The sequence below is a fragment of the Chaetodon trifascialis genome, chromosome 23, assembly GCF_039877785.1.
Source record: "Chaetodon trifascialis isolate fChaTrf1 chromosome 23, fChaTrf1.hap1, whole genome shotgun sequence".
NCBI lineage: Eukaryota > Metazoa > Chordata > Actinopteri > Chaetodontiformes > Chaetodontidae > Chaetodon > Chaetodon trifascialis.
This window is the reverse complement of record NC_092078.1, coordinates 16,827,812-16,850,057: the sequence shown is the minus strand read 5'-3', so window position 1 is coordinate 16,850,057 and position 22,246 is coordinate 16,827,812. Positions and strand designations below refer to the sequence as shown.

General features: G+C 38.6%; 1 protein-coding gene across 1 annotated transcript; it reads right to left on the bottom strand.

Annotated features, from left to right (window-relative positions):
• Nucleotides 1-109: 109 nt before the first annotated feature.
• slc1a1 (solute carrier family 1 member 1) lies at nt 110-20,592 on the bottom strand. Its single transcript, XM_070993346.1, has 12 exons — nt 20,189-20,592; nt 16,520-16,660; nt 13,055-13,147; nt 12,760-12,874; nt 11,496-11,538; nt 11,257-11,352; nt 10,641-10,825; nt 9,532-9,639; nt 8,048-8,170; nt 7,697-7,891; nt 5,204-5,338; nt 110-5,089 (listed from the first exon to the last, which is right to left on the bottom strand). Exons 1-12 carry the CDS (start codon nt 20,298-20,300, stop codon nt 4,849-4,851), a joined length of 1,587 nt encoding a protein of 528 aa, XP_070849447.1. The 5' UTR covers nt 20,301-20,592; the 3' UTR covers nt 110-4,848.
• Between the last annotated feature and the right edge of the window lie 1,654 nt (nt 20,593-22,246).

Sequence of the window (22,246 nt, the reverse complement as noted above, 5' to 3'; positions counted from 1 at the left end):
CTCTCAAGACAATTGGTGCTAAATGACCAATTTCCAACCACATCATCCTTATCATGGTGGATATGAGTAATATTTAACAATAATGAAAACAATAACATCCAACAAAAAACTGAGCAACTTTCTTTTATTTGTTTGCAGTTACACATAATGTAATACATGTTGATTCACATACTGTAGATAGTAAAGTAGTTGTCTGTACAGAGAAAGGGTTGGTTGATGCCATTGTGCTTTTGAAATGTAGAATGTGACCTAATTTGTGAGGGCTCATCTGCATGTCAGTACAAGCACCTTCATTTATCTATATTTTATTTCAAATGTGGCCCTTTTGGCAGTGTGGGGATGGCTAAAATGGAGACACTGAGTCCAGACACAATGGATTTGGAAATTTTCACCTCTTGGGGTAAAAAGCAATGGAGGTACCTTTCCACATGAAAGCCCAAGTAAGAAAATTAGGCTAAAATATGTTATCACCTACGATAAAGTCATATGAAACCACAATAAACCTGACAGCACTCTGTAAACACCATTATTTTATTGAATATCTTTAATATTCTGAAAATAGGCAAAGTTTGAATTTTGAACACATCTTGAAAACATCTGCATGATACTTGGTCAAAGATAAAGCTATAAAGATAAAATAGCATTTGCAGATATTTTTCTGTGCTAGGTAGCTACTAATAATACAAAGTACTGACTCATTAGCTGTTGCTTTAGGAACAGTATTTTACACTGAGCGAAGAAAATCTCATAAGAGTTTCTTCTGTGATTTTTTTCAAGCTGGACTGTTGACATCAGCATATATCTACCTAGCAAGGACTTTTTATGAGTACCATTTGCAGTGGCTAATTTTTTACACCAGCCTAACTACTAATATTGGTAAGTACTGTTAGCTGTTATTTTGGGAGCAGTACTATACATAAACAAAAAATAAATAAACAACAGTTGTTGCTTGCTTGATGTTTGGACCGCTAAAATTAGCATGCCTAGCTTCTGGGGAATTTGCGACTTCCACTTTGTACACATTGTATAGTATAATATTGTGCTTTAAACTACTCTGGCTGTTTAGTCATCACAGTCTGAAAAAAGGACTGAGTGGAAGCTTGTAGTTGTCTCGTAATGAACGTAGATCTTGTATATCTGTTGTTCTAAGAATACATACCCCGTTAGCATGTGATGAATCACATTTTCATTGAGTTGTGTTTCAATGGATTATTGTGTTTCTGCCAGGAGATTGGAAAGGTATTTTGCTCAGAGTCTAGCTGTTGACTCCAGGTTGACTTCACCATTTAAACAGCACGCCGAGCTTAAGTATTAGCTGCTGCATGGAGTCAAATACACAGCTCTTGGTTCAAGCCATAGACATTTCACGAAAAAAGCATAAGAACACAAGCATCACAAGTAACAGTGCACTGAGTGCAGCCAGTGGGCCTCAACATAAGTACTGCATTTGCATTGTTTGTGGAATTTGTATCAAAGCATTAACCATCACTGAAGGACACTTTTGTCCAGGGCACGAGTATTTAAAAAACTACTGGCCAGACTATTGCCATGATCAAGCCCACATTCCAGCTTTACACAAGAAATATCTAAATGTAATGGTGAAATTGATGTAAAATTATGTACATTGTTGCTCCCCTGAAGATGAACCCTTCTGTTTTGGGCACTGTTTTACCTTTCCTCTTGCACTTTTGTTGGCCTAAATCTCAGCTTTTTACATTAGATACATCATAATTACAATCGGGCTGCAACTAAAAATTACTTTTATTCTTAATCTGTCAATTCATTTTTCATTTTTCTTCTTGGTAAAATCAGAAAATATTGAAAAATCACCACAATTTCCCAGAGCCCAAGGTGACATCTTTAAATGTTTTGTCCAACAAACTGTACATAACCCAAAGACATTCATTTAATTTTTAATGATATACAACAGTAAAAAGCAGCAAGTCCTCACGTTGGAACCAACAGGTTTTGTTAATCTACAAACCAAATATCGAGAAGATGATAAACCTTTTTGATCTTAATGGAATCGTGTTTTCCTCTTTGTCCAACTCTAGAATTGTGGTTTGCTATGAACTTTGGTGCCTTTAAGGACTACAGTATGTTGTGTTCTGGCATGGCAGCTGGCCAATCTAGTCGTACATTGGTATTTTTTAAAATGTAGGTTCTTTTTTTATGCATTTTGGCTTTTCGTAACCTTGTAAACCTTGTTTACATGTTTAAGTAAGATGTACAGTTACTCTTATATTGAAGAATAGTTGCATTGACATTACTTTTTCCTCTGATTGGCTATCACTCATTTCCTTATTAGTTGGGTTGGTTAGGTTTAAGCATGAGGAGTGATGTTTGGTTAGGGTTAAGGTTGCAATGTAAGTGCAAACCAAAAACAGCAGAGTAGGACAGTCATCCTTTCGCCAAAGTAGGGTTGGTAAATTCAGCTCTAATTGCATGTAGCCTACCAGTAATAGTATTTTTCAGGCTTGTGATTGGGTTAGGGTTATATTGCCACTGTTGGTTTGGCATACTCTTGACTTCTTCAATGATGTTTTTGTGTTTTCATATTGATAGCTTTTAAAAATAGTACGACAAAGACAAGACCTTAGCTTGTGAGAAACAAATGAGGCATCTGGGCTGTGAGTTGCCAAACATACTGTAACATGAAGAAAAAAAAAACATGAGTGTAGTACGTTGACATTTTTATAGCTTTGCTAGTTAGCTACTACTGCAGTTACTCTCATAGGTATTCAAGCCCTGTGGCAGCGGTTCCTCACCTTTTTTGCATCTGTTTTTATATGTTGGCGTTGTTGTAGACCAGTTAACAAAGGCAGAGAATGGTGTCACTACTGAAAGAGTGTAACATTTGAATATTATAACAAGGTATTTTTAGCTTTTCTTTTTGTTCGTGTGAAGTAACTACTTGAAAATGTAGTAGAAATATTGCACATGTTAACTGAGTAGCTATGTCAGTGATGGTGGGCTTTATTTGGCTAGCGTGGGCACAACATGAAATGATCAGAAGTGATGCAGATAAGACAATGTCACGTTTATTAGTGCATAAAGTGCCCATAAAATTATAGAATTCTTATTAAGAGTTTTGGATGCATCATATCATTTCAACTAAGCTCCACAGAAAGTGGTGGTGTGGTTAAGGTTTGCAGCTCAATAAGGATGGCTACAAACCAAATGTAGTCAAGAATTAGGTCTTTTTGAAACATTATAAACAACAATGTTGCTCTGAATTTCCCAATCTTGTTTAATGTTTTACTTTTAATGTAGAGGTTGCCTTGGAAATGAAACTACCAAAGTCAAAGCTGACATAGCTTCTAGGGCGCTATATTTTGTTGCTGTTCATCCATCTGAGCCTACTTTTTTGCAGGTTTTGCCGAAGTAATAATTCAATATTTTGGGAAAATCGATATCTCTCCCATGTCTGTGCATTAAGCACTAACTAAAGTTAACTTGGGTTACCAGAAGGACTGAAAACAAGGGGAAACAGCCAGCCTGGTGCTGTCCAAAGATCACGAACACACCTACAAACTCCTCCAAAGCTCATTAACATGTATCTCATTTCTTTAATTAGTTACATGTTAAAAAAAAATGTATGAAATGTAAAAACCACATTTTTTAGTAGGTGTATATTTGAACTTTGGACTTAGCCCGGTTAGCTGTTTCCACCTGCTTCCAGTCTTGTCGAAGCTAACCTCCGCCTCACTCTAGCTCTTAATATTTAACACAGACTCATATTGATCTTTTCATCTCACTCTCTGCAAGAAAGCATATGTATATTTCCCAAAATGTCAAACTGTTACCGGCCATATGTGGCTCACCACATGGCTATGCCACAGCTGAGCAATGGGTTTAAGTATACTATACTATAGTAGCAAAATTTTGAAAAAGCACTTAATAAGACACACTCTTATTATGTGATGATACACATAAATCCATCAGGTGACAATTTAAATAGTTTGTTTTTTTGGTTTTTTTTGAGAAGGTACAATTTGGGCTTATGTACTGTCATTTTCCCCTTGCTGCCTAAACACAGACACTATCTGTGACCATAATACCTTTCAATAAATCAATGAAAATTAGTGTTTTGGTTCTGAAAAAATGTGCTCAAATTTCACAGTGTTCAATGACTTCATGCGCCTTTGTTAACCATCTCTAGTCTCTGCGAAGTCTCCATAAAAAATCAGCCTGCAGTTAGCGATTAGCATTTCTTTAACATATTGCTTCATGCAACTTGGTGGAAAATCTCTTCATATGTTTGTCACAGTTTAAATATACAGATAGATACAGTACACAAGCAGTGCATTATGGGACATAGACATTCAACAACAGCCACACAAAAAAGATCATTCAGACAATTCAGAGAATTATTGTCTACTCAAGGAGCAAAGAAAGTAGGATTGAAATTTCACATTCAGGTTATTGTTTTCACTTGTGTTCAATTGACATTTTCTTTTTTGCAAAATACATACACACACCTCAGATACAGTACATCCAAAACAATGTCCTCGTGCACACTCACACAAAAACAGTTCTTCTTTTGAATGGATCTTTGCGAGAAAGAACACACTCTCATTCAAAAGAAAACTGACTTTTCTAAATCTTGGCACAATTTGAATGTAAGAAGGAAGCACTTTAATCTAGTCGTGGTTGTAACTGTCCAACATGAGGGGTGATCATCTTGGATAAGCTTAATGGAAGCTGCTATTGCTGATGTCTGAGCTTGGATTGATCTGGTTGGATAATTTCCCTCTCTCGTCATGGTGCTGATACATGATGGAAGATTTTCTGTTTTATATCCATAGCAGCATGGCACTTTCTCATCTCCTCTGAGCCGGCCAGAGGCTAAAACTGGGAGGTTTCAGTAAAGGAGATCGCATCTGTCTTGTCAACAGTGAAGCCTCCGTTGACGTAGGATTTCTTCTCGCACTCTTCGTCATCCAAAGTGGCTTCCAGAGCGAAGGGGTTGGCAACGTCCACGTCTGAGGTTAGATCCATCCTCTCCAGTTCTCTCTTGGACAGTTTCTGCACGATTCCGGCTCCATAAGCATCACCTAGAACATTGATCATAGTGCGGAACCGGTCCCTGAAACACAGCACTCAAAGTCATTTAAAGCATTGATATTAAGTTAGAATTTAAACTATTGTGTAGAAAAGATGGTGAAGACAGTCCATATAGAATGTCAACAGATAAACTTACAGAAGCCAATCCACAGCCACTATCAGAGTGACATCACTTGCAGGTAATCCAACAGCTGTTAAGACTATTACCATGGTAACAAGGCCAGCGTTAGGGACTCCCGCTGCTCCAATACTGGCAACTGTGGCTGTTATGCTGAAACAAAGAGACACAATTTTGTACATCAGTGGTCCCAAATGGCAGTAGGAGGTACCTGTTTGAAACACTCAACACCATCTGTAAGCTAAGTGTGAACAAGAAGAACTGTTGCTCCTGAGACATACAATCTGCAGTATGTGATGTATCAAAACAGTAGCTTCTAATTATGCAGGGCAAGGGTATAATGTCTGCATAGTTTACAGATGGCATCTGTGGGCATATGGGTGTGTGTAATTCTGCCCTCAAAGGGAAATAAATGGGAGTCAGGACAGTGTTCTCCCAAGTAAAAGGACAGCAACAGGCATTTGTTCAAATGGCTAAAACTACCATAGGCTCAAGGCTCCATGTGAGTTATTCCAGTTGTCTGTTGGGAGTAAAAGCAGAAGATGGGGTGAATGGATGGGTTGGCAAAGTGTTGTAGCAGAACTGGCCTCTAACTGACTTTCTCTTACCCTCTCTGACTTCTCATGAGAAACGGAGTTGTAAACCAGTCTAACTGATTGAAGTATAGACCATCTAGAATGCTCATAATGAAATGTGATTTCAAAGAGAGACAGGATGTCTGGCTCAGTAAAGTACTCTTCTCACATGTTGAAAAAGAGAAAGCCAAAAGGTCAACGTCTACCTCCTACCCAGGATGTCCCACTCAATGCTGACTACTCCCCCAATAGCCCTAAGGACTCAATACAGTAAAGCCAGCTGGGAAGAACAAAGGCCAGGTTTCAACTGAATCCACAAACCGAGTCTGCTGATGGGTTGCAAGTCAGCCAACCTTGAAATGAACTGTTTGTAAGCCGGAGGACTTCGTTTCTTGGTATACCTGACATTGCATCTCTGTATGACTCAACGCTGGATATATCCACATGACTAACCCATGATCTGTATGATGCCCATGTTCTCTCATGTCCCATGACAAAGCTGTGAATCCAACCTTGTTTTAAGATTTGCCTGAGGCTCTGCCATGGAGCCTTCCTACCATCTAAGGGTTCGTAGGGTTGAAGTTGATTGTGCTTTATGAGACTTTTATTAAGGAATAATCATAAGGATGATAATCATTTTGGCAAGTATAGTCTGCCTTTCTTTATTTCTTTATCTTTATTTCTTTCTTTTTCTTTTTTTTGTATTAGTTATACATTGAGTCATTATACATGTTGGGATGAAACTGTACCAAGATTATCATTTAATGTTGTCACCCAACCATAGGAAGTGCCTAATGCATGCTGTGAACAATGTTGAAATGTCACTGAAAATTTGTCATTGAAATTATATGTGATTGACCATAGTGAGAAGCAGATGAGCCCCTCGGATGAGTCATTGATTAATTCCAGCTCCTTGAGGCGGTTTTACCATTGCGTTGCCATAAGTTTCTTTTGTGTTATGTCATATCATCTCATATCTTCTGTCGTACTATTCATGATATATCACTCATTATCCATAATTCTGCTTAATAAATTATATTTTGATATAAGTCCTGGTTAGACGGTGTCCTTTTGAACTGAATATATACGATCCCTGTATCCAGAGTTTACACTTCAGGTTATCAGACTGGTTTACTGTTAGTTCATTCGTTAGTATTTTATCAGCGTTATAGCAGTTAATTTCTGCAGTCCTTCTTAGCTGAGGAAGGTGGTGCCCCGTTATTCTATTAACGAATGCAACATCAAATTAAGGTAGTTCCCCTACACACTACAGTGTGTTGCTTAAGTTTCCTTTCAACAGTCAGCTTTGATTTCTTTTAATCCTTATCATGATAATTCCCTAATCTTAACTAAGTTTTTTTTTTTGTTTTTTGTTTTTTTTAATCCCAAAACACCTAATTCTAACCAAGTAGATGTTGAAAGTTCATTCATGACCTTGGAAATCAAGTGGACCTTTAAACCCTGAGATGTTGTTTTTTTTTTCTTATTTTAAATTTGTTTGTCAAACTTGACAAAGTCGTTTTTTAAGACAAATTATGGTCTAACCATGATTGCATGCTAACCCAAGTGGATTTTGTCCCTAGAATACGAGGAGTTCAAGTGTATCGTGTGTTATCGATAATATTTTACTTTCTCTCTTCATAAAATTGCCATCATTTTATCCTGTACATTTTTTTCTTGATCCTTTTGTGCCACTATTTTTGCTTTTTTATAATGCTTGCTGGCTGTAATGACTTAATTTCCACAGCGTGGGATCAGTAAAGTCTTATCTTATCTTAATTCTTACACTGTTAATAATTGTCACTTCTTTGTTGAGTGGTTTTTAAATGGAAGGGCAAGTGTTTTATGTTTTTATGTTTTCCAGATGGGTTATGATTGGAGTCAGCAAGAAATTTCTTGGTTGACAACTCAGTGCCCCTGAGTAACTGTAGTGTACCTGATAGTAACAATCTGGCCCACATCTAGAGCGTAGTCATTCAGCTGGGCGATGAAGATGGCTGCCACTGCCTCATAGAGTGCCGTGCCGTCCATGTTAATGGTGGCACCCACTGGCAGGACAAAGCGGGTGATCCGCTTGTCGATGTGATTGTTCTCCTCAGCACATCGGAAGGTGACAGGCAGGGTGGCAGAGCTGGAAGGCAAGACAATAATTGACTTTATTACTGTGACCTTATGGGTTAGCGTACAGTGGCTGTGAGTCATAAATATGAAATTGCGTATGTTAGTGTGAGAATATACAGAATATGATTTGGTTTTACAATCAGTTTGGAGGTCACTGGGTTCTGACCTGGAGGAGATCATGAGGGCTGTCACCAGGGCCTGAGCCATTCCCAGAGTGAATGTATACGGGTTCTTCCTCACAATGACAAAGAAGATGAGGGGCAGGCAGACGGTGGCATGGATAGCTAGACTGAGGGGCGAAACAGAAAGATTAAAGAATAGTACTTGAGAGGAATTACCATATACTGTATTACAAGCACAATATTAAGACAGTTGGAAAAATAGGTACATTTTCATATTATATCCCTAATGATCAGAAAAAAAGTGGTTTAAGTTAAATATCATTTAAATAACCATTCGGTTCTCAAACTCTTTTCCCGACAAAAATATCACTCATGAAGTACTACCTGTTGAAATTACATGGGTTCTGCATTTTTAAGCTCATACATTATGAAAATGCAGTTAAGTATCATTCATAATTATGTATAGAACCAATTTATCACTTCGGTATCCAGAAACTAGCCTCTCTGCTGCAGCTTCTCAATGGACATTCTAATGGGGCAGTTGTTAAAGGAACAGTTTGCATAAAAAGTGGAAGCAGGGGCAAACAGCTAACCTGGCTCTCTCAAAATCATGCAACAATAGCAACGGTTGTTCTTACATTTCTGTTTATGTACAGATAAAAGAAACTAGGTACAACATTTAATTAGTGACGTTTAGAGGTGTTGGTAGGTGTATTTTTGAAGTTTGCTGACAGCTGACAGTAATTGTTCTGCACTCTAAAGTCTTTTTAAATTTCAGTTTCACCTGTAAAAAGTTGTAGGTTAGGAACACAACTGTTGCACCAGAATTAGCGCATATATGCAGTTTGCTTAGTTTTTTTAATGTGGCAAAAAATTTGAAAATATTCTTTTCCCATTGGCTTTCTGTTTTTTTTTTTTTTTTTTCCCTGGTGTGTCACATTTGACATCACAAATGTGCTGGGAAGCAGGGAACAGTAGTAGTGATGAGGGCCCTGAATAAAGGGAGAACAATCTCAATTGTCAGTTAACTGCTCTGACTTAGATAGATTTCACTGCTAATAAAAAGACAAATTTGGAGAGATCTGACTTCACTTTGACATTAAAGAACCTTTTTCTATTGATCACATCAAAAACAAAAGTAATATAGAAGTAATTTAAAGCCACAAAGCATAAAATGTGTGAAAAACAAATTTTATAGCCACTGAAGGCTGCTTTCAAAACATTTCAAGAAAGTGTGAAAATTGCGTGTACATGTCGTCACAGGACCACAGAGCCGTGCACTAACCCTGTGACCTAACTGGATGGGATTTACTGTACAGCCTTTAATGGTGTCACTTAGATTTAGAGGCATGAGCGAGGTTTTCATTACTGCATCTGCAGGTTGAGCAGTTTTAAATGTCCTTGGCCCTTATCAGTGCCTACACAGAGCTCAGCTTTTACTGTATCACTGGAGGGAGAATTGGCCCAAATGTCAACCATAAATCCCAGTGTCTGGAAGAGGCGGATACAGAGTAATGGGTGAGCTTACCCACTCAGCACGGTCACCATATAAAGACCCATCTTCTTGAAGATCTCCCAGTCTTCCACCTCGATGATCTTAGCAGCAATTAGGAACAGGATCCCCACTGGCATGTAGCTGAAAAAATACGTAACTGAGTCTCTTGGGTTATAGATTCTAAAGTTATAGCAAATAATGCATCTGGACTACAGCTCATACATGTAGATTCAATGATTTGTCTATCAACAGTAAAATTATATTATTGAGTTAGAAATTGCAATTTTAATAATGGATTAATCATTTAAGTAATTTTTTAAAGCAAAAAAAAAAAAACACAAAAAAAACACTGGTTCTAGCTTCTCAAATGTTAATATTTGCTGGTTTTTGGTTGGACAAATGAAGCAATTTGTCAACACAGCACAGTGTAAAAATGTATTTGAATGTGCCAAAGAAAAGTCCTAATGATTATGAAGACCTCTTCTGGACTGACAACTGTTGTGACAACTGCTAGAAAAAAAAAAAAAAATCCCACTGGTTACAAACAGTGTAGAGATCACAATGCTACTCTAATATACAGTAGCAAGAAAAGAGGCAACTCCATAAATCTTAGAGAGCTTCATTATTGGTAATTTGACAGAATGCTCTGATCATCAATCAATCATCAATTTTCATTTGATGCTACATTATATTTTCATTTCAATATTAACTCTACCAGAGGTTAACACAGGCTAACAACTGTTGCCATGCATCACTTTTTTTTATTTAATTATATATTTTTTTTTACAAAATAGCAGGAATAAAAATGTTGCTTTTATGATACTTGTTCAATCGTGCTTTTACTTGATGTAAAGTATATTTAGCTGATAATTCTCATGTATTTATACAAAAGTAATATTTAGGCATATTTTACTTGAGAATGTACTAAGGACAGTACATGGAATTTGCAGCTCAAAACTAATAGCTCCATCTGATGAGGAAGATCACAAGATGCAACTGAAAATCCTGGAAAAAGCTAGTAAGTGGACCTTGAGTGTTTCCAAGATCAACAGCGTGAAACCATTTTTTGTCAGTCTAAAATTCAGGTTTTTAGGCCCATCCAGGACTTAACTCATACCTGTAGTTTAGTCTTTTATACATACCACATAATGATCTGGACCAGTTTCATGGTTGCTTCATTCAGGGCATCAAAAAATTCCAGGAGGATCCGGCCCTTTTCACCCATCTTCCCAATGACAAGGCCAAATGCAACACAGAACACGATGAGCCCTAATACGTTCATTCCATCTGAATATGTCCCGATGATTTTATAGTCCTTGGTTATATTCTGCCAAGAGAGGAAACAAGGAGGCCATTCATTCAGCTAACCAAGACTAGGCCAGGAAGCTGCTTTCACAACCACATTAGCTGACTCTAAAGACCCATTGATGAGCTGTGCAAATGTTTTCTCCAGGATAATGACCCAATGACCCATGGCTACTTATGATTCATTATTGTGTCTTCTGATGCATTTAGATCAGACACTGGTTGTCAGGTACAGAAACATGAAACCTAAATTGCAGCAGACGGATCAACAAGGACTCAGTGTTGTCACTTAAATATCAAAACCCCAACAGTCATGTTAATGGATGTTCGCAACAGAAGACACTTGTGCAAGTATTGCTTGGCTTACTTGCTAAACAAGGCAGTGGATCAAAAGCAATAAGATACAGTACTGACTGACCTAGAGGAGCAGGACAAAGTGATATGTACACTTACCTCTACTGCTGCCATGATCGTTGTTGTGAGAGGTGGAATTGTCGTGGTGTCTTCTGAAACTTTTGGTGGCTCCACCTCTTTGCGCTTGGTCTTGTACTAATTGGTCACATTTCACATCAGTTACTTTCATATGACTACATACTATATAACCACCACACCCTGATGCAGGTTTATATTACACTTAAAATATGGGAAGAAAGTGGAAAAGGAATGACTGATGGATGAACAAAGCCTCTTACCTGCTGAAAACAAGCCTGCACCAGATTTTCTGGAAACATGTTTCTGTTGATGGGAAAAGACATGATTGGGTGTGACTGAAATACACAGAAGATAATGGTGTGAATTACAATCATTCCTTGACAGATGCAAGAACTCAATCTCAGTCAAAATCCAGGATAGAATGATTGTCATATTCATAAAGAGGCTGTGAATGTGGTTAACGTCTTTTGAGGTAGTGGAGCTAAAACACTTAACATCAGTTCTTTGCAGACACCTTCCCCAGGAATGCCAATAGTTTGTCAAAAGAAAATTGTGGGTGAACTTGGTTTTCATTACACGGTGTCCATTGTTTTGAACAAAAGCAATTGCTTTTAATTAAGAAAAAATGAGGGCTGGATATATGAACCTTAGATTAAGCTAAAAAGATCATCTAAAAGCACCTGTAAACCCCTTTCTGACAAGTGACTCAACTGTCCATGTTGGGTACCTTTTCTGGTTGATGTAGACTTTCGAGTTGACCTCACTTTCAGAGTTAATGTAACATTTAGTGTTGATGTAACTTTCTGACTTAATGGAACAGTTCAAATTAATGTACTGTAAGTTTCAGAGTAGACATTTTTTTGCACGGACATAATTATACAAGTTAATGTAACGTTTGAGTTGAACACAATTCTCATTTGAAAACAAATACTGACTCAATACTGACTTATTTTCAACTTATTTACGTACTGTACGCTAACTTAGATAATGTACTTAAGTCACATCATTTACGTAATGTGTACTTGTATCACATCCATAAACATAACATTACTTATTTTAATCCAAACCGTGATCTTTTCCTAAACCTATCCCATCAGTTTTGGTGTCTAAACCTAACCAAATGTGTTAGAAAGGCTTTCTGGTAGAAAGACTTCCTGATAGGCATCTCATACAGACGCTGAAGGGTATTTTGTTTGTCTGTATGTGATGCCAAGAGGCATGACAAAACATTGTTGGTATTTGATGAGAATGAGTTGGGTTTTAACTCTGCCGTTGACTGTGGTCATTCAGAACAAGTATAAACACTTTTGCCTTTTTATGCGGTTGAATGACGTATTGTACAAACTAGTTTGTCTAAAGCATGGAGCCAGGATAGAGGTGACAAATGATAAATTGACTCATTATTATTACTGACTATCAAGAAAACTATCAGGAAAATTCTCTCTTTCACGTCAACATCTGAATGAGTCGACACTTCATGTTTAGGAGAAATTTGTAGTTTCTATCACATGGCTGGGAGGTCACCTGAGGAGGTCCAAGAGTGTGTCAACTGTTGTGACGTTAGGAGTGGTTCCAGCTCTGTCAATGTGTTCAGCTGTCTGAGAGACTCCTGGTTTGATGGTCATCACCAAAATGATGCCTGCAAAAGGCGATGGTGTTTAGTATGATGACAATGTAACTCATAGAATGTGAAACTCATATAGGTCATATCGACCACCACTTTTCCGTAACACCATTTGAGTAACTTAACTGTAGAACAACTGAAATAAACAGGAGAATTAAATACAGTGTTACTGAGAGAGGGAAAATATCAACTCACCGAGAACAACTGCAATGATGGTTGTTGAGAAGTAATAAATAACAGCTCGCAGACCTATTTTTCCTGATACCTCAGAATCCAGGGCAGCGACGCCTATGGGCAGAATGGTCAATGTTTAAATGTTTGTGTGTGGATTTGCAATAATTTATCTGGTCAAGAATTTTACAGATTGGACCTTTATCACAAACCATTGTACTAATTTAGTGAAATAACTAATGATATTTTTTTTATCATTATTGAGCCGACAGGTGACTTAGATTGCTATATTCATTTGATTTTAAGAACTACAGCTCTCTAAATAACCAGTCATCATACAGTGCTTCAATTGAAATAATTGGAAAAAATGATTTAAGTGTAATCATGTATCATCCACTGTCCCTCCTCCAGGATGCTAGCACTATTTTGAACAACTTGTCATGAAAACAATCCAGGTACAATGCACAATAAAGTACATATCTGAAACCTTGAAAATATGGTGTCATTATGGTGGTTTGGAAAACTTGAGGTCTCTTGTAAACTGTGGAGAGGTTTGGGGCTTTGTTTCCTGTGTTTCCTTTTGTTTGGCAGAGGCTGGGCGTGGTTCTCCAGGTGGTTTGGGAGCTGGCTCCAACACAGCTGGGACTCATCACAATCAAGCACAGCATAGACTGTGGACTACAATGGACTTGTTGCCAGATTGTTTCTGCTGCTTAGTGGTAGAGTTGGCCATTTACCAATGTTACGAGTATTGGTAATTATATAGTTTTTTGTTCTCTTGCGTTTATCCTCAGTGCCTGATTGCCTGTGTCTTCTTTTCTGAAGAAAAGATCAGTGAGTTCTCCTGCACCGTTCTCCAGCTCCAGCGTCTCTGCCACCACACTGCCCAGCCTCTTGCCCCCACCAGCATCAAGCCTCAGTCACCACATGCCCTCAATGCAAGTACTCACACCACCTGAGCACTGTGCACTCCAGTGTATCCATGAACAACCTCATGCCTCACCTGCTGCTCTCAGGACTTCCCTGCTATGAGTTTACTATGTACCTGGAATCTCCACTAACTGCTCATTCAATAAACTCCTATTTTTACCCTTACTCCACGTCTGCATGTTTGCTGTTGAGTCTTAATCCTACTAAAACATAACAGTCATCATACCACTGATGCACTCTGACAGTCCAATTATATAATACATCCTTGAATACCTTCTTTCAAATTCTTTGCAGGGGTCTAATGATCAAGCAATACTACAGTACAAGGGTTGGAAGGGGTTAAACACTTAATGTTATTGTTATTGATTTATGTTGTTATGTTGACATTCATGTTGATTTTCTGCCCACTAGCTGACTAGCTTTTTTTCTGAGGTTTCAGCTGCATCTCACAATTTTCGTCATTGGACGGGTTGAGAAAACTCCATCCCATGCCTACCAAGTACTAAGTACCAAGCATTAAATTAGATCAGGCATGATGGAGTCCATCAGTCCATGAATACAGAGATACTTTTGAAAGCAAGAGCTAATAAGTGCCGCCTGAGTTCAGATTATTTTGTCAAAGATGTTTTTTTCTGATTATTCTGGGGCGCCTTTGTTCGATTGCTGGCAGTGGAAAGATGAGAGATGTATATTGGAACCTAGTCGTGGCACACAGTGAGAAATGATGGAATGCAGGTGGTGAAAACTCGAGGGAAATGCAGGTGGAAAAAACAAAACCTGAGCAACCAATTCAGGAACTGCTACCATGGACTAACGATGGAACAAAATGCTCAATACAGTTAGGTTTCGAGAGCAAGATCAGTCTGAAGCTTCTGTGAAATATTCCATCTAATTGCTTCAATTTGAAGCCCTAAGAATGAGCTGCTGCTGCTGCTGCTGCTGCTGCAGGGCCTAATTCCATGTCAGCAGGGAGCCCCGATTTGCCGCTGTGGATGAGGTGAGGTGGTTGGATTAGTCAGAGAACATGTAATGCAGCTCCTGAATGACATTTTTCAACAGTCTCAGACTCAGGGTTTACTCTCTCTAGACAGCAGGACTGAGATATAACCAGAAACTGTTCATATGCTGACATGCTCTGATTACATCTCACACATAGAGATTACTATTATTTTATGCTATACACTATACATATACAATATTTCTTTTGTTTTTCAGTATTGTTTCAATTTGACATAACTAGCTACCAAATGCTCAATAAGTCCTAAACATGTTCTCAAATTTGCAAATTTGCAAATCTGCAAATTTGTGACTCTCCTGTAGGACTGAAACTAATTACTTGTTGTCAGTTAATCTTTAATCTGTGAATTAATTGATGAATTCTTTAGACATTGTTGTAAAAGACAGAACAATGTTCATTGCAAATCCCCACAGCCAAAGATGCATCTTCAAATTGTTGACAATTGATCTATTCGTTATCAGTTATCTGTTTAATATCATGTAAGACAACGAAAACCTGAAAAATGACTTACACTATTAACAACATTGTTACTGTTTCAGCTCTACTGTCCACTCACTGATAAAGAGCCTGTGTTTGCTCCAATCCTGTGGCTGAACAGAACATTGACACTTAGCAAATCTGCAGAAACACAAACGACATTCAATGACAGTGTTTTTAACATCCAAGTTTTAAGTTTTTAAGGTTTTTTCTGTCTACAATATGTTTTGCATGACAACTAGACTGTGGTTGCGGTTAGGGAAAGATTGCAGTAGATGCCAATAGAACATGGCTAAGATATGATTTATAAAACACTTAGTTAAGGTTAAGGAAAAGGATATGACAGAAGCAGTGGTGGAAGAACTATTAAGTACCAATAGCAGACTGTGAAAAATCCCTATTACAAGTGAAAGCATTCAAAACCTGCAGTAAATTGCTTACTGTCAGTGTTTTACTATTATATATGTATCTGGATGAATAATGCTGCTGCATGTAGGTATATAATACATTGTATTGTTGTAGTTGTGTATGGCTGTGCTTACTTTGACTACGATATACTCCCACACATATATACTGTTGGGTAATTTAATTACAAACTTTTAATCAACAAAATTCAAATTCAGAATCACTGAATTTCCGCTCATCTCTGTAGGAAATGAAGAAACTTGTTGATTGTGTTGACACCAATCGTCATATCTTCAGTATGGACCTGTTTTTATGTACTTTATTTATAGTTATACAGTTTAGGTAACATAAAATTGTTAAGGATCACAAATGACTATTTCTCCAAAAAGCAAAAGCCAAAAAAAAAAAGAAAGAAAGGAAGAAAAGAAAGGAAAAGCATGATAGAGATGGATTTTTGAGGGGCTATATAGTAGCAAATCACTCAAGGGCCCATTCTATATTGTTGGAGGGCCTTCTCTCTCTACAAGAACCCCCATCCCACAAGCCCCAGTACAACTGCACTATCTGCATCCCCGCCCCTGACTTATCCTCATTTCTTTAAATGTAACTGTATCTGTCATTGCACTACATACTATGACATACAACCATATTCCAGTCACCTGTTATCATGCTAGAAATGATGAGCGGAAGGATGACGAGCTTCAGCATTCGCATGAGGATCTCTCCGGGGAAGCCGAAGTACTGCTTGTGGAGCTGGGAGAGGGACGCGTACTCTCTGACCACGACACCCAAACTGATCCCTGAAAGGTTGGGAGAAAGAGGTCCAATCATAAAGAATTCTTGGTTTCAGCTGAAGAAAATGTATTCCATGAAGTCCTTGGGTCACAGAGCAGATAGCAGTGATGGCTGTGTACAGTATATGCATGGCTCAGGTTCTGCAGAATTTGCTCTGCATAAGAAACTGTCACTGTCACCTTATGTCAGGGGGGTTTCATCCAAACAGAATTTGTGAGGCGCAGCACACATTGCTCGATATTTTTCAGCAATAAAACTCACATGTATCCCACTCAATGATTTCAGTAATGTTTTTTGCTTTGTAATTAGCAGAAATTTATGGTTTAATAAAAACAGGATGCTCATGATTTTGTTAAACTGTCATTCTGGGGCAGGAAACGCAGGAACATCAGATTGGTGGGGTGGCTTCTCAGCATGTTTGACTACTCCTGCCTGCTTCTCCAAGGTAAATGATCACCTTTCCAGCATCAATAAAAATGCCATTGGTAGACATTAAAACCATGTTCTTGGTTGAAATTTAACAGACATGAGGCAGTAATAAAATTGCAAGGGTCCGCAAGTGAACTGACAAACTAATTGTACCATTTAAATTGTCCTTGATGATCGCAGAATCGTTTCATTTCACAAGGTCTGCTTCCTCAGGATGAATTTTCACACCCTGAGTTTCCATTCAGGTCACAATTTATATTCATCAATTAGTTTAGTATTCAAGAGTTTATTGTAGTTACACTTCAATTTCAGGGAACTTCTACAGTATACAGTAGAGTATATAGCTGATGGCAGATTTGTCTGTGCATTTTCCTTCAATTCTCAGACTCACTCCATGGTTTCATTACAGCACCAGACAACATGCCACTTCCAGCAACCCTCCGATGATGTTTTTAGCCTCAACCTTTAACTGTGCTGAGTTCAGAACAATGACAGTGCACTGGAAGAAACGTGGACTTTTGGGAAACTGTTACATCCTATGATGAAATCAAGGCCTGTACCTTTAACACTCTCCTTCTTTTAACACTACGCATTACCAGAAAACAGTAATGTTCCCATTTAAGTCATAAACTGTAACTGATTTGAAATAAGTAAGCAATCTGGGAGGCTCCAGGTCATTAAGGTGAAAGAATGACATAAAAACAGCCATAAAAAAAGAACACAGAGTACCACTAACAGGCAACAGATGACTGAAATACCTGACATTCACCAGACTCCATTGATAATTTACTAAAATTGTACTTGTTTTAGCCAAAAATACATCTATTCTCAGACTCACGACCAGATGAAACCTGTTTGGCATTGCAATGAATAAAGCCAAATCAATAAAATTATTAATAAAAGGATATATTTTTCCTGCCTCTGAGGATTTGAATACTTTCATATCAACACTTTTGCACTTCATTTATCCTCAAGCCCACCACAAAGACATCCTTTATTAGTCACAATCCACACACCATGCAGAGTTACAGGGTACTTCTGTGAAATTCTTTTCTCCACTTTAATCCCATCCCGACAAGTCCTTCCTCCGCGGCAGACCAGGAGCGGTGGGCTGCCACCCAACAGTGGCGCCCAGGGCCCGAGTTCCTTTTTTGTCACCATTGGTCAGGTGGTGATCTTCTTGCATGTTTTTAGTGTTTTTTTTTTTTTTTATGGAGGATACCCCAGGTGAACACAGCAAACTCCACACAGAAAGGCCCCTTTCCTCGAGCAGTAGGCACCAAAGGTATGGTGGAGGACACACCCCCAGCGCCCACAGCGGGAATCGAACCTCAGACCATCTAGCTGTGAGGCAACAGTGTTACCACCATTCCACCGTGCCACCTAGTTACACTGCTTCATGCACTCATGTCTTTGTTTTAGTAAACATATTATGGAATGAGCACAATATACTGAACTCAGGTCTTTTGGGGGCAATGGGGATGTGGGGTCATTGTCCAGTTGGCCGTCCAGCCTGGAGATTCATGCTAATGCTACTGTATTTATTTCCTGCTTTTATGTTCAAGTCTCCTGATTCAACAGTTGACATTACGCCAGAACAAACTAACCCCTAGACAAAACATTAAATTACGAAACAGATTATTCTTTCTAGTACTTAACCAATGATTTGAGAGAGGCTGAAAATAAAAGGTGTAACACAAGACAGAACATTAGTTAAAAAGCTATTACAGGTCCAAAGTACAAGTCTGTGGCTGTTAGTCAGTCAATGATAGAACAATGACATTTCTGTTTTAAGCAAATACAGTTTATAGATAAAATCTTTGAATGGTTAAACAATATAGAAAGAGCAGAACACAGGACAGGCAAGCAGATGTGTATGGGAAGAGATTTCAGCTAGACTTGAATACTTACATAAAATCATTCTTAGTGTTTATACAAATGCAAGTACGATTGTTAAAAGCCACAAATCCAGACAATAAACAGATAAAAACAGGAAAATACTCATCCCAAGTAATTTGTGTATTTACTTGGAGGCAGAGTACAAGTTCATGTCCAGGTTTCTTTCATTACAGTACAGTGTAACAGTAAAGTAACCATTAAAGGTGCAATTCAGAATTTTATTTGGTTTCTTTCTGAGAGTGAGATGAGAGAATCCATATCAACTGCATGCCTATGTACAGACCCATAGAGCTGGAGTCAGGCTGTGGTTAGCCTAGCTTAGCATAAGGACTGGAAACAGGGGAAACAGCTAGCCTGGCCCTAATCAAAGTTCAGAAACACACCTCTAAAGCTCACTTATTAAGACAATATATTTCTCTATTTTAACCTGCTTTCATATCCACATGTAAATATGACAATTTGAGAGCCAGACCAGCTGTTCCCTCTGCTTCTAGTCTTTATGCTAAGCTAGGCTAATTGCCTCCTGACACAGATATGAATGGGCAATTATTTTCCAATATTGATGAACTATTCCTTTAATAGGCATTAAACCTGAATTAGTGATGCAAGCAGATACTACTAATTGTCACCTGGATATAATCTAACAGAAGCTGTCAAAAACAAAAAATATGAAAAGAAAAATACATCTAATTATTCAATTAACAACATGTGAAGCCTGCCAAGCCCACATGTTTTGAGCACCTGCTGATACTGCAGGCTATGTGCTCCATGCACTGTGCTGCCTCAGTACTGGGACTCCTCACATAGACCCAGCATCAGCTGTCCCCTCAGTCTGGTCACGTTTGACTGAGACACGTCCAGACACAGGGGGGAGAGGACAGAGGCTATGTCTCCTATAACACCACACTCAGCACCTATCCTCCATTCTTTAAGGAAATATAATGATGAAATACAATGCATGTGCTTCCGAACACACAACTCAGCTTTTACTGTTGCTCTGTGGTCAAGCAGTGGCCAGCCGATGCAAAAAAGGTTGATTTATTTTAACAGTGACAGCAGCTAAAAGCAAGATTGAATGGTTAAACAAAGAGGGAGGGATGCACATACAAACAGTGATGAAGATTAGTGAATAATAGCATCAGTGAAGATGAAAGCATCTCATTCTCTGAGCATACATGAGCAGACATTAAGTGGCTTCCACATACCGAGCAGCACTGATAAAACGGTGGCAATCAGAGGCCAGTTCCTCCTCAGCAAGCCTTTGAAATTCACGCCTCGTCTCTCTCTGTTACCCATCATGTCCATGGTGTTGCTCATTCTCCAAAAAGGGAGGAACAACAATGGCCCCCGTGGAGACACAAAAGACTCCTGCCGTCGGGATGTCAGATGCAGACGATGCAGAGGATGGAGAAGCCGCGTTGCTACAGCGAAAGGATGCAGCCGTCAGACACTGCTGATGGCAAGCGATGTAGTGAAGGAGGGAGTGTGTGTATGTGTGTGTGTATGTGTGTGAGTGTGGAGAGAGAGAGAGACAGAGAGAGAGAGAGAGGTGGCAGGGAGGGAGCCACCCCTCCCCCACACAAGGTGTCTGACATTTTCTCCTTTTTATGAGTGACACCAGCCTGTTTTGTATGCAGAGGAATTAGCACTAAATTCTCCATTTGTGAACAAATTTAATATGAAGGGATGATTTCAAGATTTTCAATCGATCAGACGTCAACCTACAGCAGTTCCATAAACTGAAATTCTGTTCAAATTAAGGTTTATTCATGTAACATCTCAGTCTTGATTCTACCAAAAAGGGCCCAACGTTCAGTGTCTGTGAAAGGCGATATCTTTGTGCAGACAGACTCTGCAGCTTTGGTTTGAAATGTTTTAACTTATCATGTCAGCCTGATCTTGTATTATTGTCTGACTGTTCTTACAGGCAGTGATGGAGCACAAAAATGTGGGCCCTGTAAAAATGTTTAATTGCCCCCGTTCCCATTTTACCACATTCATGGTGATGCCTGCACAAATAACTGAATCAGCATGCAAACACATGCATGTGTGGTGGTTATGAGGATTTTAAACATACTGAGGAAGATCTCTGCATCGTTCATCCCTCTTTTAGTGAGAAAGCATTAGATTATTTCATAATAAAAGACATGAATAAGACTGCAAAATGAGATAACAGTAATTAGTTTCCAATATGTGCTGTTGCAACATAGAAGCACCATAATAAAAGTTAAGAAACCTAAAGGCACAATCCATATATTAATAAAAAGAAAAAGATAGCCCCAGTATTAAAATGAAAAACAATAGTATGTAATTCTCATAGACCTGCTTGGTGTAAACGTTGCAGATGACATGAGAAGATGGTTAACACACAGCTGATCATCAATAACAATATTATATACCAATATTCAACTTTTCTTAAGCACTGCTGTCTGTCCTGATTTGACTTTTTTTGAAACATGATTGGTTACAATGTTCACCTATAGTCCGTAACAACATTTACTGTAAAGACGCTGATGCACTGTAATGAATACAAAGAAAAACAAACTTTTAGTTCAAGGCCCTTAGGGACCCCTCCTAACACTCAGCCCACCGTCACCAAGTTCCACTATTCATCTCCCTGCAACACCAGCGCCTCCCTCAAAATCTGTCAAGTGATTATGCTGCCACCTACTGGACCACCTTGGGACCAGTATGTGCCATCTGAAATCAAGAGCTATATTCCAATACCGATACTACTGTGCTATTTAGTATGTCAGAAAAAGATTTAGTATGTATTAATGCATAGCATGTCAAATGCTCTATGGCAAAAACACCAGGATGTTCTACTACATCTGGTCATACTTTGCAGTTTGCATGCCAGCATGCTTTACTGGCTGTTCTGACCTACAATCTTCTGCCCGGGCAAAAGATACATCACATATAAATTTGTAATTAATGTAGCACCAAATATACCAAAACCTGTATACTTTTTTTTTTTTTTACTTCAAATTTCATGTTACGGATCTCAACAGTGTTATGACAATGAAGTCTGTCCCAATTGTGTGCATACTGCTTTTACCGCCAGTGCGTCCCTTGCAAGGGCAGCTATGCAATAAAAGTAAAAAGGAAGAGGTGTGTGATTTGGAACACAGCCATTGTCTACTGACTCCTGGTCTATGACCTTTGACTGGATTTGGTCTGGTGTTCACAGACCACTACTTAATGCATGACTGTAACTCCCAGCTGATGACAGCTGAGCCAGTTCTTGTCTATGATGCGCTTTA

Excerpts from the sequence above, each read along its gene's own strand:
- slc1a1 (XM_070993346.1), bottom strand. The coding sequence starts at position 20,300 with ATGAGCAACACCATGGACATGATGGGTAACAGAGAGAGACGAGGCGTG. Across the intron at positions 16,661-20,188 it reads CGTTTTATCAGTGCTGCTCG|GGATCAGTTTGGGTGTCGTG; the intron begins GTATGTGGAAGC and ends CCAACCTTTCAG. Across the intron at positions 5,090-5,203 it reads GTGGCTGTGGATTGGCTTCT|GGACCGGTTCCGCACTATGA; the intron begins GTAAGTTTATCT and ends GCTGTGTTTCAG.